At 54.7% G+C, this 15,947-nt stretch overlaps 11 protein-coding genes across 11 annotated transcripts; 9 read left to right on the plus strand and 2 right to left on the minus strand.

Annotated features, from left to right (window-relative positions):
- Window positions 1-306: 306 nt before the first annotated feature.
- On the plus strand, window positions 307-1,252 carry N7474_011211 (uncharacterized protein; the record flags this gene model as incomplete). The annotated part of the gene is made up of 2 exons (XM_057202621.1): window positions 307-431; window positions 1,087-1,252. 2 exons carry the CDS (start codon window positions 307-309, stop codon window positions 1,250-1,252), a joined length of 291 nt encoding a protein of 96 aa, XP_057047905.1.
- Window positions 1,253-1,451: 199 nt separating this feature from the next.
- Window positions 1,452-3,256, plus strand: N7474_011212 (putative C6 transcription factor; the record flags this gene model as incomplete). Its single annotated transcript, XM_057202622.1, has 3 exons — window positions 1,452-2,144; window positions 2,194-2,927; window positions 2,983-3,256. 3 exons carry the CDS (start codon window positions 1,452-1,454, stop codon window positions 3,254-3,256), a joined length of 1,701 nt encoding a protein of 566 aa, XP_057047906.1.
- A 720-nt stretch (window positions 3,257-3,976) lies between these two features.
- med7 (mediator complex subunit MED7) lies at window positions 3,977-4,820 on the minus strand (the record flags this gene model as incomplete). The annotated part of the gene is made up of 2 exons (XM_057202623.1): window positions 3,977-4,498; window positions 4,554-4,820. The coding sequence occupies 2 exons, from the start codon at window positions 4,818-4,820 to the stop codon at window positions 3,977-3,979; spliced, it is 789 nt and encodes a 262-aa protein (XP_057047907.1).
- A 208-nt stretch (window positions 4,821-5,028) lies between these two features.
- On the plus strand, window positions 5,029-6,149 carry N7474_011214 (phosphatase PAP2 family protein; the record flags this gene model as incomplete). The annotated part of the gene is made up of 4 exons (XM_057202624.1): window positions 5,029-5,163; window positions 5,235-5,328; window positions 5,389-5,728; window positions 5,777-6,149. The coding sequence occupies 4 exons, from the start codon at window positions 5,029-5,031 to the stop codon at window positions 6,147-6,149; spliced, it is 942 nt and encodes a 313-aa protein (XP_057047908.1).
- A 308-nt stretch (window positions 6,150-6,457) lies between these two features.
- On the plus strand, window positions 6,458-8,140 carry N7474_011215 (Zn(II)2Cys6 transcription factor; the record flags this gene model as incomplete). The annotated part of the gene is made up of 1 exon (XM_057202625.1): window positions 6,458-8,140. The coding sequence occupies one exon, from the start codon at window positions 6,458-6,460 to the stop codon at window positions 8,138-8,140; it is 1,683 nt and encodes a 560-aa protein (XP_057047909.1).
- A 174-nt stretch (window positions 8,141-8,314) lies between these two features.
- N7474_011216 (uncharacterized protein) lies at window positions 8,315-9,421 on the plus strand (the record flags this gene model as incomplete). The annotated part of the gene is made up of 1 exon (XM_057202626.1): window positions 8,315-9,421. The coding sequence occupies one exon, from the start codon at window positions 8,315-8,317 to the stop codon at window positions 9,419-9,421; it is 1,107 nt and encodes a 368-aa protein (XP_057047910.1).
- Window positions 9,422-9,435: 14 nt separating this feature from the next.
- Window positions 9,436-10,218, plus strand: N7474_011217 (uncharacterized protein; the record flags this gene model as incomplete). The annotated part of the gene is made up of 1 exon (XM_057202627.1): window positions 9,436-10,218. The coding sequence occupies one exon, from the start codon at window positions 9,436-9,438 to the stop codon at window positions 10,216-10,218; it is 783 nt and encodes a 260-aa protein (XP_057047911.1).
- Window positions 10,219-10,515: 297 nt separating this feature from the next.
- N7474_011218 (F-actin-capping protein subunit alpha) lies at window positions 10,516-11,740 on the plus strand (the record flags this gene model as incomplete). Its single annotated transcript, XM_057202628.1, has 6 exons — window positions 10,516-10,572; window positions 10,643-10,891; window positions 10,947-11,036; window positions 11,089-11,141; window positions 11,188-11,325; window positions 11,389-11,740. 6 exons carry the CDS (start codon window positions 10,516-10,518, stop codon window positions 11,738-11,740), a joined length of 939 nt encoding a protein of 312 aa, XP_057047912.1.
- A 383-nt stretch (window positions 11,741-12,123) lies between these two features.
- Window positions 12,124-12,958, plus strand: N7474_011219 (PEX11 domain protein; the record flags this gene model as incomplete). The annotated part of the gene is made up of 3 exons (XM_057202629.1): window positions 12,124-12,274; window positions 12,323-12,477; window positions 12,581-12,958. 3 exons carry the CDS (start codon window positions 12,124-12,126, stop codon window positions 12,956-12,958), a joined length of 684 nt encoding a protein of 227 aa, XP_057047913.1.
- A 1,369-nt stretch (window positions 12,959-14,327) lies between these two features.
- Window positions 14,328-15,138, plus strand: N7474_011220 (uncharacterized protein; the record flags this gene model as incomplete). Its single annotated transcript, XM_057202630.1, has 2 exons — window positions 14,328-14,550; window positions 14,600-15,138. 2 exons carry the CDS (start codon window positions 14,328-14,330, stop codon window positions 15,136-15,138), a joined length of 762 nt encoding a protein of 253 aa, XP_057047914.1.
- A 96-nt stretch (window positions 15,139-15,234) lies between these two features.
- On the minus strand, window positions 15,235-15,753 carry N7474_011221 (uncharacterized protein; the record flags this gene model as incomplete). Its single annotated transcript, XM_057202631.1, has 1 exon — window positions 15,235-15,753. One exon carries the CDS (start codon window positions 15,751-15,753, stop codon window positions 15,235-15,237), a length of 519 nt encoding a protein of 172 aa, XP_057047915.1.
- Between the last annotated feature and the right edge of the window lie 194 nt (window positions 15,754-15,947).

Below are 15,947 nucleotides of genomic sequence, written 5' to 3' on the forward strand. Positions count from 1 at the left end.
TTTCCGCATGTTTATTCATGACGTGAGTGGCTTGGGAAGTAGATGCAGGGATGCACCAGGTTATATATATAGCGCATGTCCAAACTTGTTTACCTTGTGCCAAGGGCTGTGGAACCACGTACATATTGTGGCTGCCTGGACGCCTGAGAGATCTTTCTCCGTGTCCTTCCTTATGTCCTTGGAAGAACATCACTTATCCAGGAAACCTCTCCGTCTGTTAGTTCGAAGTATCCAGTCTCTTTTGAAACAAGTTAACCCACGGCCCCTAGTCCGTCCCATCTATCACGCTGCACATCCTCCCCCACCATGGCCCCCACTATCTTAACCCCGATCAACTGGACACTGCCCTCTTCCGACTCGGGTGGTTCGGTGAAGAAGCCTATCAAGACGGTGTCGAAACCGTGCTTCGGATGTGACTGCGGCGGCGAGGAGTGCGACTGCTGCATCTGCACTGTGATGTGAGATCACCCAGTCTAACTCCGAGCATATATAGACAGTCGAACACAGGAGAAGGCTTGATATGTTCGCGTTGCTTGGAGAGACACTACGGCTTAATCGGATGGTGCATAGCGGTGGACTGCAATTTGATTTTAGTCTCTGCCTTTTTTCGGTTCTGCCTTGCATTGATTTGAGTGTATATATGGTCCAAGTTATCATTACTAAAGGTCTGGAATAGTTGGTCGGGGGTGAAATGATAGTTTCAATGATATATTACGAAAATGACTATTCGAGTATCGGATTCATAGGGTTGTTGCGTAGTCAAGTACTATTTTTCAGGTGGGGACAGACTCAGACTTTTTATCGCAGAGAAGATGAATAAATTGAGATGCAGATGCCAGTTAATTTATACACACCACCTTTTCTCCATTTCTGTTCTTCCTATAGTAATTGAACATGATCATGGATGAGTGGAAATCTCTAACGCTGAGTCAGGGGATTTGTCAGCGGCTCGGAAGATCTGCGGCTTCCGGGCATGATAGTTTCACGCTTCATTCGCTGCATGGTTCTTCCTACTGTCTCGCTAGGATCATTGCATCAGGCGGGATGGATCCAGTGGCGGGGATCTCGGACGCCCAGTCGCGCAAGCGTATCGCGCGTGCTTGCGATTCATGCTACAGACGAAAGGTACATTGTCCCGGCAGCCTGCGATCTCTATAAGAATGCTAACAAGCGCAGATCAAATGTGACGCAGCGCTGCCGCAGTGCAATTGGTGCAGTCATCATAATATCCCTTGTACTTTTGACAGAGTAGTGCGGCGCAAAAAAGACCGAGACGATGATGGGTAAGAGCCTATCCTATCCCTCAGCATCCATCAAGCAGACGCCTCACAAATCCAACGCAGGCGGCCCAAGGCTTCGCAACTGTCGGATCGGATCAGTCGTATAGAGCAGCTTTTGACAGATAACCTCATACAAAACTCAAGCTCGGGTATAAATTAGTTCTTTCACGGATGGGTGACATGTCTGACCACTCTGCAGGGCCGCCACCTATCCTGCGGGAGTCTTGCCATACGCCCGAAACTATCACTACAACTGGTAGCTCGCCCAGCAGCAGCGGCAGCCGGCCTCCGGCCTCATCATCAGTTGCTGTGCACTTCGCTGGCCGAGAGCTCGGCGTCATCAGCCTGCTCACCGGGCTTCCGTTCCTTCTGCCGGAAGGTCAGGCATGGATCGAGTCCCGAACTGGACAGCCCATTTCGGTCGATAAACTCACGCCAGTCCGGCCACCATGGGAGAAGGAACGAGTCCAGAGCTCCAATGAGCTGCTAATGAGCATGCAGGCCCAAAAACACTTCGAACTGCCCGAGTGGGGCGTTGTCCAAAGCTATTACCAAGCTTTTCTCAACTCCAACGTGATGCAGCGCATCTTTCCGGTTATTGATGCAGTGCTATTCCAAGAAACCATGAATGCAGCGTACCATGAGTCTCAATCTCGCTTTTCATACGGCCAGGCTGGCATTCGAGCTTGTATGTTTGCGTTTGTTGCCTTTGTCTCTCGCCTCCCTCCCGTCAAATCCCAACTTGGATCGTTTTCTCGCACTCCGATAGATAGTGAGGCTATGGCTACTAAAGCAGAGTTTCTCCTTGCACAAGTTCTGCAAGAGCCTGCCAGTCTGGAGGGAATCCAAACTGTGACCATGCTGGTAAGTTTCTTATTCGCGAGTGCAGGCCAACACTAATTCCACCATCCAGGCGCTGTTTGAACTATCCTCGGGCACTATGCGTGCCGCCAGTTACTATGGGGCTATCGCTGCTCGGTTCCTTTTCATGCTCGGTGGCAATTTGACATCGGGAAGAACCATTCATCCATCCGATGATCGCAGCCAACGCAAGCGACGACATATCCGCAATCTCTTCTGGATCTGCTACACGATTGATAAGGATGTCGCCTTGCGCACGGGACAACCACCCACCATCTCCGATGAGAATTGCGACCTGACTCTTCCAGAGGGCTACATGGAGCGCTTGTGGCATGCCATTGAAGACGAAAACAGCCCCTATGACCAACCTGTCTTTCCGTTTGACTTACGCTTGAGTATCATCAAGTCCCGGGCTCATACTGCGCTTTATTCGGTGCGCTCCCTCCAGAAATCTGATGCCGAGCTCCTCAAGGCTATTCGGGAGCTGGATGATGAATTAGAACAATGGCGGTTGTCGGTGCCTCCCGAGTGGCGCCCAACCATGTCCTTCAAGTTTGAGGCCCCTGATCCCACTGCTAGCATGCATTCGGTCATGCTGCGTCTGAACTATCACCTCTGCATGAGTATTATCCACCAGGCAAGCAGTCGATGCAAGGCTTGGGTTAACGTCCAAAGTGGAATTATGGAAGGCGTGAGCTCATCTCTTGCGCTATCCGTCGAGGCGAGCCGCTCGACCTTGTGCTATCTAGAGGCGGCAGAGCATGTGCTTGTTGATGGCATTTTCTGGTGAGTATTTTTGACCCTGTGAAGATCTTTTATGCACGGCTAATCCTGCTTCTAGGACATTGATTTTCTACCCGATGTCTGCACTACTCTCCATCTTCTGCAACATCCTGCAGAACCCTCTGGATCCGCAGTCACGCAAGGATCTCGACCTGCTGAAGATTGCGTCGGGCATGGTCGAGCGCGTTTTTTCACGCCAGCTATCCTCTGTGAACGAAGCCGTACATGTGAAATTGGTGGCAGATTTTGTTGTGGAGCTGAAGCAACTGGCTGCGTGTGCCATTGAGAAGGCCTGGGTCGAGCAGAGCGCCGGATCACGAATGCCGGAATGAGTACGGTTGATGATTTCTGCGTATTTGGTGCTTTTATCCGTATTGGAATCGGGATCAAGCGGCGTATAGGGCACAAGGCGTCTTGGGGATACAAAAAGGATAGACTACACAAACTTAATGAAACAAATCCTACGCACGGTGAAGTCCCTTGCGCAGTACAGAAGCAAAGTTCATCTGAAATCAACTTGAATTGCCTATCTAGCGTCGCCCTGCCACACTTCCCTCAGCTAAACCGGGCCCAGTTAGGCTCAATGATTGTATGCATAAGAAAAATCATAACAATGGGGGATTGATGGTTGGCTATAACCGGTTATTTACATTTCGAAGATAGTGTGGATAAGAGCATACATATAGCCCTGCGTGGGCAGAAATCGGCCACCTCCACTTTGCCCCAGTTCATTCCAACCAATGCTTGTGGGTTCGAATGGGCCCAGCTGCAAAGACCGGGTTGATCTTTATCTGCAGAGAGCGATTCCGAGGGCGGGTTTGGAGTTAGGTGTCTGCCTGAAGCTCTCGCATGGGCCCTGACTCGGAGCGTGTCGTGTCCGGCGCAATCATAGATCGGCGCGTGATGCTTCCCGGAGCAAATACGGTGGCACTGCACGAGGTTGGTGGGCTTCAATCAGACAATTGAGGGGTGTCGAGTCTTTAGCCCGGACTCGGTCGTTGTGACTGTTGGAGGTCCGGAGGGTTTGGTAGCAATCCAAACACCCATTCCCTTCAGACTTCTTGATCCAGGAGGTCCCAGATCAAACGGGAACCGCTGTCGGCCTTTCTGTCCTGCTCCTTCGACTGAATGGCGTCCGATGATGGTGCGGTGGCCGTTTGGGTGCCTTCTGTCTGCAGCCGTTCGAGGACGCCTTCAATGTCCGCCTTGATCTTGTCCATCTGCTTGATCTCCTCTCGACTGCGGGCCAATTGCTCCTCCATCATCATGATCAGTGACTCGCGTGCCTGGTGAGGGCGGTAGAGGTTCAGCAGGTGGTGGGCGTTGATGAAGAGATTGCGCATATCCTCCACTTTGGACTCGAACTGCTCCGGTGACCCCGACAGAATGCCGACAAACTCGAGAAAATTGAGAAGCAGGGACTTGCTGATCTTGAGCAGATAGTACGCGTGGTTGAGTGGCGGCGACGGCTGCGACGGGCTCGTGGGGCCGTCTGCGCTGGCATCTGCGACAGGAGAATCTGGATAGAGCTGTTCGATTCCTTGTTCTTTCAGGGAAGGTAGAGTGGTCGAGAGCTACATGCGGTCCTGTCAGCCAAGTCTCAGGCACGAGATCACTTGTCAGACTTACGCTTTGCAGTTCACCGAAGACGCTATACTGGCCCGAGGTGGGCATCTCCGGTGGCACCAAATATCGTAGCTCCGCAGGCAGGTCCAGCGTGCGCAATTCTTCCGGGGTCCAGTTCTTGTTCGTGTTGGGCGATCCGTTCTCGCCCTTGGCGGCCTCGTCCTTGATGCGTTCCAGCTGGTCGAGCTTGTCGCGGGTGAAGTGTTTCCACAAAGGCGGTGGTGGTGCGAATGCCGCTGTGACGGTTCGCTGCTGGCTAGCGTCGGCCATTGTGGGAGGGATTGCTGGAGGACGACCAACGGGGAGTGGCAGAGAGAGAGAGAGAGAGAGAGAGAGAGAGAGAGAGAGAGAGAGAGAGAGAGAGAGAGTGAGAGAGTAATTTGGAATTTGGTGAGTGACGATGGTCTGTGCTTCCGTTGTTGATCTGTCGCCGACCGGAGGCACCTGACCTCTTTCATCTCCCCCAAAAACAATAAAAATGTCTCGCCCGGGCCTGGGATCAACGCCTTTGGCTCACCAGGCTGGCCTCGCGGGTGCTGTGGCTCGATTTTGGCAGCGGTCGTATGCGGCCGACTATATTGCGCTAGGGTTGCTGGTCGCTTTATGGACCTTGGTCAGTTCCTAGCCGTGTCAGAGCGAGAGAGAGTGAGAGAGAGATAGAGAGGGATGCTAATAACAAAACAGATCCAGGTCTTTATCGTCCCCTTCCATCGCATGTTCTCCCTCGACAATCGCTCCATTCAGTATCCGTTTGCCGTCCATGAGCGGGTTCCAGTCGGTACGAGCTGCTCCTGCACCTCCCCATACACCTCCAATAAACTGATCTCTCTTGGCCCAGCGTGGTCGATCTTCTACGCCGGCGTCATTCCCTTCTGCATCATTATCATCTGGTCTGCCATGTTCCGTCCCGGCGCGCAAAAGACACAGGTGACGGTGCTGGGGCTCCTCGTCGCCTTGATGTTGACGTCGTTCCTGACGGATGTTGTCAAGAATGCCGTGGGCCGGCCACGCCCTGATCTGCTCTCGCGCTGCATACCCTCTCGAGGCACGGCCGGTAATGCGCTGGTCGCATGGACCGTCTGCACGCAGCCCGACCAGCACATTTTGCAGGAGGGCTGGCGGAGCTTCCCGAGTGGACACAGCAGCTTCGCGTTTAGTGGCCTAGGCTATCTGTCTCTGTAAGTGTCCACGTTGCTGTCCGAAGCAAGCCCGCTAACCCATTGTAGCTTCTTCTCTGGTCAGATGCATGTGTATCGTCCCCGGACGGACCTCGCGCGGTGTCTGCTGGCCTTCTTACCGCTGCTGTGCGCGTTGATGATTGCCATCTCTCGCCTGGATGATTACCGGCATGATGTCTACGATGTCACCTGCGGCGGGCTGCTGGGCCTCTTGGTCGCCTGGTTTTCCTACCGTCGCTACTATCCGCCTCTGCGCTCGGTCCGCTGCGATGTGCCTTACGACAAGTCCGAGATTATCCCCCCGGATGGATTTGCCAGGTTGGGCGACGAGGAGCAGGCTCTGTCGCGATCTTTCCACGAGGGAGCCCCGTCAGAGGAGAGCTATGCGCTAGAAGAGGCCGAAGGATCCCGAAGCCATTAGGGACATTGAACTATGTAGCTCATGGTGGATTGAATCAGTTGTAAATATGTAACATGCGGGGGCCCACCGATAATCACCTCTTATCGCCAGCGTTTTCTTCTCCTCACTCCCTCACGACTCACCACCACCACCACATCCCTCGGTATTTTTTGGCTGTGCAACAATAAGAATTTCCCGCTCAGACAGGGATCGCTGTAAACAGCCAACCAATCCCCCGCAAGTCGACACCGTCTCCGCCACCCACCACTTGACCGGGGCCTGCGTCCAGGCCATGTGAAAGAACAACCCCCCTCTCTTCGACTCTTCGGATGCCACGCAAAAAGGCCGCGGATCGAACGGTCCCGGTCAAGACACGGTCCCGCAGCGGCTGCCGGGAATGCCGGGCGAGTCGGGTCCGGTGTGATACCAAGAAACCCGTGTGCACGCGCTGCTTGGAGCGTGGCCTGCCGTGCTCGACACACTTTGTCCTCAAATGGCAGTCTGAATTCGCCAGTCGAGGCCTGGCCTTTGGTCGCGCGGGCGTCTGGAATAAAGCCCGCGCAGCGGATGGCGGTCAGTCCACCAGCTCGCCCTCTCCCTCCGCATCGCTCTCGCTAGACGACGTTCGCGAGTGGTGCCCCGTGCCCGGGGTGCGTCCCTGGGCCTTCATCAATAGCGGCGTTTCTACATTCGACCAACCGGACCAGGTGGATGTTGCGCTGAACGAACTCGGCGCCGTCGTACCTGTTAACAGTCAAGAAATTGCCTCCTGGTTGCAGGCCAATTATATTCGGAGCCCACAGCCCATGCCGTCTCTGTCCTTATTTCCCAATGCTCCTGAGTCGGGTCATGGCCCGCTCTTCGAATACTATCTCCAACAAGTGTGCCCTCGGACGACGGCCAGCTCGACGTCACCCTCGCCATTCGCCTCCGTAATCCTACCTTTTTGTGTCTCCGCCTCCCCGACGCTGTTTCAAGCCATTCAGGCCTTGGGTGCTTGTCACTGGTCTCGTTTTGATCCGACCTACAGTGCCATGGGGCTGCGCCTCAAATCTGCAACATTAAAGGATCTTCGCCGTCGACTCTTCTCTGAAGGGTCTCTGACCTGCAGCGCGGATCCCGAAGTCCTAGTCATCATGATGATGCTGTGCCTTTACGAGATCGTGGATAAATGCGATCACCACTGGACGATCCATCTCAAGGGTGCGAAGGAGTTGATTCGGTTGCGCAGACAACAGATGATTGCTCAATCTCAATCCGCCCGCGATCCAGTCACCGCGTTCGCCGAGCATTTCTTTGCCTTTCAAGACGTCATGGGTCGCACGGCCTGCGGCGAAGAGGTATTGTTTGGCACCGACTACTGGAGAGCCGATGATCGAAACATTGATCTCTGGATGGGGTGTAGCCCCGAACTGGTGTCGGTGCTCTCCGCCATCACAGAGCTGAGCCGGACACGGCGCAAACTAAGCTCTGATGCGGACCGAATCTCATTCTCGCTGCGTGCTGCGACCCTGGAGCGCCAGCTGGATGGCTTGGTTCAAGAAGTCGAGGATGGAGACGACGAGACTCTGGCGTCGGTGGCTGAGGCCAAACGATTAGCTGCTGTTCTCTACCTTCACTGTGCGCTGTATGAAGCCTGTCCGACTACCCCTTTAGTTGTGGAATACGTGCGCCGGATTCTACGCCTCGTCTCCGAGTTGCTCGACCAAGGGTCGCACGCTAGCGTGACATGGCCCGTCTTTGTAGCCGCCGTGGAGCTCGATCCTTCGCAGGACGAACTCTGGGCGGACTTAGAGAGCGATGCGATGTCGGGGCGACCCCTGGTGCTACAGGCCCTAGCTGTCATGGCCGAGTCGACCATCTCCAATGTCGCGCGCACGCGGGCCGTCATCGCGAAAGTCTGGCAGGCCCGCGATCTCGATCTGGTCAAGACGCCGGGGGCTGCTCCGCCCGGCTGCAACGACTGGGAGAGGTATGTGGCTCCCATCAGCACGGCGATGAGTTTAGCATGAAGTGGTCTACTCTGCATATCTGTACAATACTATATATCATACCGAGGGTACGTGACTCGAGTATACCTAGTAGTCCCCTACCGCATCCGGTTAGCGCCCCCGTGATCTCCGCATCGACCATCAGTTCGTCTGGCGTGACCGGTTCACCAGCACCATGATTGCCCCGACCTGACCATGACAGACGTCCACCCGTCTGGGGGCCGCCTCGCCTTTGACAGCAAACTCACCGAGCAACTCCAACAACCCTCGCGCTCGCCCAAGTCGCGCTCTCTATCCGACGCTTCCAAGCCAACGACCTCATCCCAACCCTCCACCGGTGATCTCAGTCGCCCACCCAGCAAGGATGACAGTGTGATCCCCTCTTTACCCTCCACTCCCCGGCGTTCCTCTCTTCACCAACCCAGCCTGTCCCTCAACCTCCCCTCCAAGACCGCCTCTCCATCCGTCCCCAACCGCGCACCGCCGCTCTCTCCCCAACTCGACTCCTCCCACACATATGGCTCACCAAGCTCCGTGCTTCCGCGACGCTCACGCGGCCTGGACTTTTCGCGCGCATGCACGAATCTCCACCACTCGACTCTAGCTGAATCATCCCCCGATTCGTCGCCCACCATCGGTGGCCGGGGTATGACCATTCCTCAGCGCCGCGGCTCTCTGGGCTCCACCTCAGTGCCACCGTTTACAACCTCTGGTCCCACAGACCGCACGGCGATCTCGGGCTCTGTGTCCAGCGTCAACATGATGGAATCTGACACCAGTACGAGCGAGGAAGACGATGATCCCATGATGGGTGATCGAGATGATATCATGCTCAATACACCGCAGGCGGTAAGAATGGGCAGTGGACCAAGTCCCTTTGCAACGGGCAACATCCAAAGCCCCGGCAACGACTGGATGGCTGGATGCCACCAGGCGACAGCGAGCCTCATGAGCTTTCAGCGGGCGCGGTTCCGCAACACCAAAGGACGAAGCCGACACAGCTCGAGTAGCGCAAGCGGCAACAGCTCCAAACCCAGTCCTGGACCTCAGTCTCCTCCCGTCATGAAGAGCGTGGAGAATCCCACAGGGGGCTATTTCGCCCCGCGACAGACCGGGCATGCGCGACGAGAGAGTCTCAGCCTGAGCACGCGCGACTTGCGTCTGTCAGATCTGAGTGATGACGGTGAAAGCCGCGCTCGTGGCGGGAGTCCCACTGCCGCGACGCATACGGAAGGCGGACCTTTGGGTGTGATCCGCCGTGCGGTTACTAGACGCGGAAGTTTACTGGTGAGTGCTATCTGAGTTTACTCCATTTCATGGTATCTAACAAATGCCTTCAGCCCAAAACCAAGACTTTTGCTCGCATTCGCGCAGCCCTCATGGAAGAGGGCGCCCCGGTTGACAGCGATATGAAACGGGAGGCCGAAGTCATTCGTCAGGTCCGGGACACGGAGCCTGAGACGTCTCCCACACTGGATACTTTCCCATCAACCATGCAACCACCACAGGATGTGACATCGGAATTCGACACGGCTTCAACAAAAACGGCAACCCCAACTGCGCCCAGTTTCAGCAAACAAGCCAGTCGTAACTCGGGAGGTGTGGAGTTTTGGAACTCGTTCGATGACCAATATCGCACCCCGCCGCCCCTGCGCCAGATGGGCGCCTCGTCGGCTCCAGATGACGAGATGTCCTTGGATATGACCCCGTCGACCACGATGGGTTCTTCTGTGGCCGACTCGGTCAAAGTGCGATCTCGCTCCTCCACTCCCCATGCCCCCAACACGGCCGCCATCGAGATTACGCGCAAACGGCGTCGTGAGGACGACTTTGACCCCAACCTATTCAAGCGTCGCGCCGTGTCGCCCAGTGTGAGTGCTCAGAGCAGTCCCGTGCTGACGCATTCCTCCGCCGTCAACGACACGGGGCCGAATCCCTGGGGCCCCCCGCCGAAGCCATCGCTCGGAGCGCCCTTCTCGGAGCGCACCAGTACGGAGAGCGACAAACGAACGAACCCCCATACGGGGACGCCGAAACGCGTGGGACTACAAGGCATGACGGAAGCTAGTGATGGATTCATGAACATGAGCATTGAGTAAGGGGTACTTTTGTTTCTTGGGGATCTGGCTGGCGTCGGGGATAGCATATTCCTTCTCACAATATTTAATATTATTTGTCTTCAATATCATATCATATCATATCCTTGTGGTTATCTCTGTTGTTATTGTTATACTCGGTTCTTCCCTTATCCATGTGTACAGCTGACCACGTGCCGATTGCTTCTCCGCCTTGGCCTGTTTCCCTCCGCAACAACATCGGACAACAACCACAACCACTACCCAACTCATAAAGCGTGCGGCTACGGTTGAATCATCTCACCCACCCGCCATTGCACCATGGCATCCACTGCCGAACTCGCATCCTCCTTCATCGAGGGTGCCCCGCCTGGCGAGGTATGCACCTCAACACCCCGCGGCCACTACCCCCATTCGTGGCTGTTACCTCAAAAGACTCGCTGACCAGGATCTCTTCAGCTTGCGGATGTCGTTGCCGGTAATTGACCTTCCTCTTGACCTGTCTTCCTCCCTACCCCGCCGCACTGTGTACCTTGCCTGTTCGCTTCGGTCACCCCGTGCTAAGCTCAATACCGCTACAGACGTGCAAGCCCTGACCTCCGAGGGCGAGAATATCATCCCTTCACTCACCCCCGCCTTTGAAAGATACAATGAGAGCCAACTTACGACGGTGAAGCTGCCAGGATCCAGTCAGGAGGTGGGGAATTCGTGATTGACCGTGTTTCTGCGGAGATGCTGATGCTTTCCTCAAGGTTCTGGTCAGCGAGTTTAACAAGCTGGAAGGCAACCGCTACTTTGACACGGAAAGCCAGACATCGTTCGAGGTCGACCATACCACACAGGTAGGTTTGGGTGGTCCTCGGTTGCCGGCACCCGTCGACTGACATGGAACAGACCGCATCCGGGGCACAATCATCACCGTTGGAGTCTCAGAATGCCGACTTGATGTGAGTGTTGGAGGTACGCAGAAAGGATAGTGCTGACAAGCCACAGTAAATCGCTGCTCAAGTCGCTTGGCGTGCATGCCCGTGAACATTATCCCAGCTGCTCGTACGGGGTTTACCCAATCGAGAACGATTCTGCAGTCGCCATTGTTCTGGTTGCAAACCGCTATTCGCCTAGCAATTTCTGGTGAGTGACCACCACGGTTTATATGAAAATGAACCGAAGCCAATGGGTGTCCCTTGCCTTCAGGAACGGTCGTTTCCGCGCCATCTACCAGGTTTCTATCTCATCTGCGTCCACCACCGTCACTGGCAAGATCCACGTGGACGTGCACTACTACGAGGATGGCAACGTGTCTCTCAACACCACCAAGCCCGTCAACATCGCCGTTCCCTCCGTGTCAGCCGAGTCGATCATTTCCCGCATTGCGACGGCGGAGCGCGATTACCAGGAGGATTTGAACCGGGCATTTGTGCAGATGGCCGAGGGAGCGTTTAAGAACCTGCGGCGACAGCTGCCCATCACGCGGCAGAAGGTCGAGTGGGAAAAGGTCGGGGGTTACCGGTTGGGACAGGACATTTCTGGCGGAAAGGGACGATGAAGCCGCTGCCGCATCGTCATATGTTTATCAATATCTGCCAGAATCTGAGCCCCGTTATCCATTGCTGATCCCTTTCGGGCTTCCTGTGTACATTGCCCAGCTGGACGGGAGACAATCCAGCGTACTCCCGGTGCTTCACCGGGTTAATTGAGAGCTCGTACGACATGGACCGCGGTCTATTAGTGCATTTATTGAATATCATGTCCACTATGGATGGTTTCTTGTTCTACCAAGGGGCTGAATAAGCAAGGGCCTTCGATCTAACTAGTCTAGCGTGGGACAACAACGGGTTGACCAGCTAGCTGGTCACGCTTATTTCTAGCGGGATAATTCACCCGCGGTCTCTACCACACTGCATTCAACCACGTCCTCGCCCTTCTAAGATGATTCACCAGTTCACCCGCTTCGTCAATTGCACCGCCGGCCTGGACAAGACCCTACGTCTGTTCCAGGCCCTTGCACAGATCGCCGCAGTTTTCAGCGTCGGAACTCTCGCCGTGCAGTTCACGACGGCCAAGCTGCAATTGGCATTGAGTAGGCTATTTCTTCAGTAATTGATTGGAATGTTGCTAATGTGTTCAGCGCGCCGGTTCCTCCGGCTCTTTGGCTTCATACCCTCATTCCAGCGCGTGGCCGCGCTCCTTAGTCAAGACGGGGCCGGCTCGATGCCCGTGTGGCTGGAAATGGCCAAATGTACGTCCTTTGGACTATATATTGTGCTGGAAGATTTGACGATTGTAGGTGACTCCGATTGACCTCTGACCCTTTACCTGGGCATGGGGGTTCGTTTCCCTACAGAAACCAGACAAGTGACCAATGGCGTACTGACCTAGATTCTAGCTTCACGCAACAGGGGTTCACCCAGTGCCCTGGAATCATCGTATTCTGCGCGAAGCATTCCAGTTCTGGTTCTATGCTTTGGCTCTGTCTGTTGCAAGAAGTGCTTGGTGCCTCTTGTTTACCTCTTCCAAGCCTGCAGAGACAACTAGGCCCGCTAAGGACCAGAGGCAGAGAAAAAATGTAGTCTCTGAGAAGAAGAAGCCATGTGCTTCGCCTGCCGTGCCGCTGATGAAACAGCTCGTTGCTGATAGCTGCGATCTGCTGCTGCCGGGGTCATTCCTTGGCTGGATTCCCTTGGGGGACCTTGCCGTCGGTGTGAGCACAGTGGTGAGCACATTGATCACCGGCCAACAGGTTTGGGCTGCGCAGAACCAGTAAGGACAGAGCTATGGTCCAGCTAGATAGACCTAGATCATGTTAATAATAAATATTAGAGGGTTCAATAAACCAGAGGCTATCTCTTGAAAGTCGTTCAATCGCCAGAGAGATAAATATTGACGAGGCCCTGAGAGAATAAGGCGCGTGGCACACCCAACCCTAGCTCCCGTCGCATCCAATCCACTGGAAAATGGATAGAAATACCAAAAAAGCCTCATGGGAAATGTTTATATCTTGCTAGCCCTATGGTTTTGTTGTGATGACCACCGTGAACTATATATATAATTTGTGAGGCGGTGTCACCCACATAGCAGCGCATAGAGCATAGCAAACCTTGCTAACCCCCAAAGAACTAAAATACACTACTGGATCTCAGAAAATGGACAAGAAATAGAGCATAAGGAACCAAAGCTAGAATCCCCCTATGCTAAGGGGAGTCACTTCTTACATCTCGCTGGCCCTATTATTTTGTAGTGATGGTCACTGACTCGAAAAAATATACCTTTTCACAAGGCTATGTCACCCACACATCGCCCCATAAAACAAAAACCTTTCCTAACACTCAAAAATAAAAATAACCACACATATCTCAAAAATGGGCAGGGAAAAAAAAATGGACTCGCGGGGAATTGAACCCCGGACCTCTCCCATGCTAAGGGAAAATCATACCACTAGACCACAAGCCCATTCGATAAGAACGGTCGGACCTATCTTAATATAGGTTTTAGCATTTTACAAGAACACGCACTCCATGGGTTGGTGCGTTACCGTTTCGGCTCTGCTACCACCTGCACCCGATCTGGACAAATCCGATGATCCCAATGCATCTGTGGCGTAATCAACTCCAAAAGGGCCATGGTGGTCACAGGTGGTTTGCGGGACGGACACACGGGGGTTACCTACTGTAGCGGGGCGAATACTGCCTAGGACTAGCCCAAATCAGACCATGGCTAGAGGTCTGATAGATCTCACTATCCTAGATCCTGCTTCACTATCCTCTCTAAGACCTTCCCGCACCCTGGTTCGTACAACGAAATAATGCCCCCAGCCCTGCAGCAATGCTCATTACTTCGAGGCGTTCTTCACTTTCTGTACATTGACCCTGGGAAGGTTTCCCCAACATACCCGATGATACCCATCAATATCCCCAGTGGCATTTACCATAGCCTCATTGATAAAGTTGACACTGCCTGCTCATTTGTGGCTCAGCGAGTATGAGCATGCGAGTCGGGATGGGCGATCCACGGACGGGCCCTCTCACAGCCCTTCCCGATCGGGCAAGTCTCGTATCTGACGAAAGACTGCAGATGACCCGCAACCCATGTATAAAAACCGGGACTTGATACCACGGGAAACTATTAAAATCATCATGGCTACTACTTCAATCACCAAGCTCGACTATAAAGTCGGTTCCGACGTGGCGTCGATCGGCTCCTCGGCCAGCACCCTCTGTCCGACCATCACCGACGAGTCGTTCACATCCAGTCGCAAGTTATACATTGATGCACACGGCATCCGGGCATTTCGCCTCCCACTGCCGGACAGCCAGACCGAGATCCCCGTCTATGATGAAGATGGCGTCGTCGCTTATAGTAAGTTTCGTTGCGACACTCCATTCGACCTGCACTGACCAGGAATCAGGTTCTACACGCTCCAAGCGCTGGTCGGGCAGCTCCGTGCTGAGCAGCTCAAAGCACGGCAATCTGATCCACACGGACTACTTCTTCGGCCCGAACAGAGATCCAGTTTTGCGCCTGCTCCAGTCCACCGATGTCCGACCTGAAGAGTTGCAGGTCTCTGGAAAATGGACGTCCCGAAGTACCAGGTTCACGATGCCCAATGGCACTCGGTTCGAGTGGAGCTATGCTAAAGAGAAGCGCGAAGGCAAGCACGTGAACCTGATCATCCTGCGAATGGTGGATACCGTCAGCCAGGCCAAAGAACCGACAAATGGCCGGATCGTGGCGAAGCTGGTGCGTGGAGAGGATACTCGCACCCCGGGAACATCGCGCTGTCGAGCGGGCAATGGCGGCGAGCTCCAGATTGACGAAAACGCTCTGACTTCCGCCCAGCTGAAGGAAGCCGTGGTCGTTGCAACCAGCCTTATCATGATGAAGCGAGAGATCGACCGGCGCAGGGCACTTCAATTCGCGATGATTGGCGGTGGCGGTGCAAGTTAACATGTTGTATACGAATCCTCAGTACTATTATTCTCTTTTTATTTTTCTATCATCTATTCTTTTAGGTCGTCGAGACTAGGATCCAAGCCGCCACGGCTACTTGCGATCATACATTGCCGTAATGTGCGCATTGAGCCAGTATCCCTCCAGGGCTTCGGGGGACATATCACCCGCGCCGGAGATCCAGCCCCTGCAGACCCCGTCTCCGGCACCGCAGGTACACTGGAAGGGCTGGTCCATTTCCCACTCGGTGCTGGGGTAGAAGAAGGTGAGGGCATCGCCCGCCTTCAAGGGCCGGTCATCCACGACGCGCACCTCCATGCGACCCATGTCGAAGACCACCGACGGCGCGCACGAGTGGTTACAGTACACCAGGTCGGAATTGAGCTCGACGTGCGTGTCGGCGCCGGTCTGGACCGTCGTGTATGCCTTCTTTCCGGGGCTGGAATTGGTGATCCGGGCGAAGACGGCTCCGGCCGGCAGGTCGATGAGCGAGTAGGCGCCGCTGGCAAAAGGCTTGGGGCTGCGGTGGACGCGCAGTCGGTCAGGGTGCGTTGGGGCAGGTTGCTCGGGGGTGGCAGGCGTTAATGGCAGGGGGTCAATGGAGGGCGCCATGGTGGAGGGAGGAGTGAGGTGATTCGGGAGTGGTAAATAGCTCACTAACTGAAGTACAGGGCCGGTCAAGGGCTCTTTAAATAAGAAACACGAAGGCCTTCAGCCGAGGGCCAAGGAAGAAAGAACACGATTAGCCTTTGCTGTCCGAGTTTCTCCTAGGTTCCTGACAGGGATGACGCCAGCGCGGAGCCAAA

Source organism: Penicillium riverlandense (assembly GCF_028828495.1).
Source record: "Penicillium riverlandense strain IBT 135883 chromosome Unknown utg000011l_segment0_segment0, whole genome shotgun sequence".
NCBI lineage: Eukaryota > Fungi > Ascomycota > Eurotiomycetes > Eurotiales > Aspergillaceae > Penicillium > Penicillium riverlandense.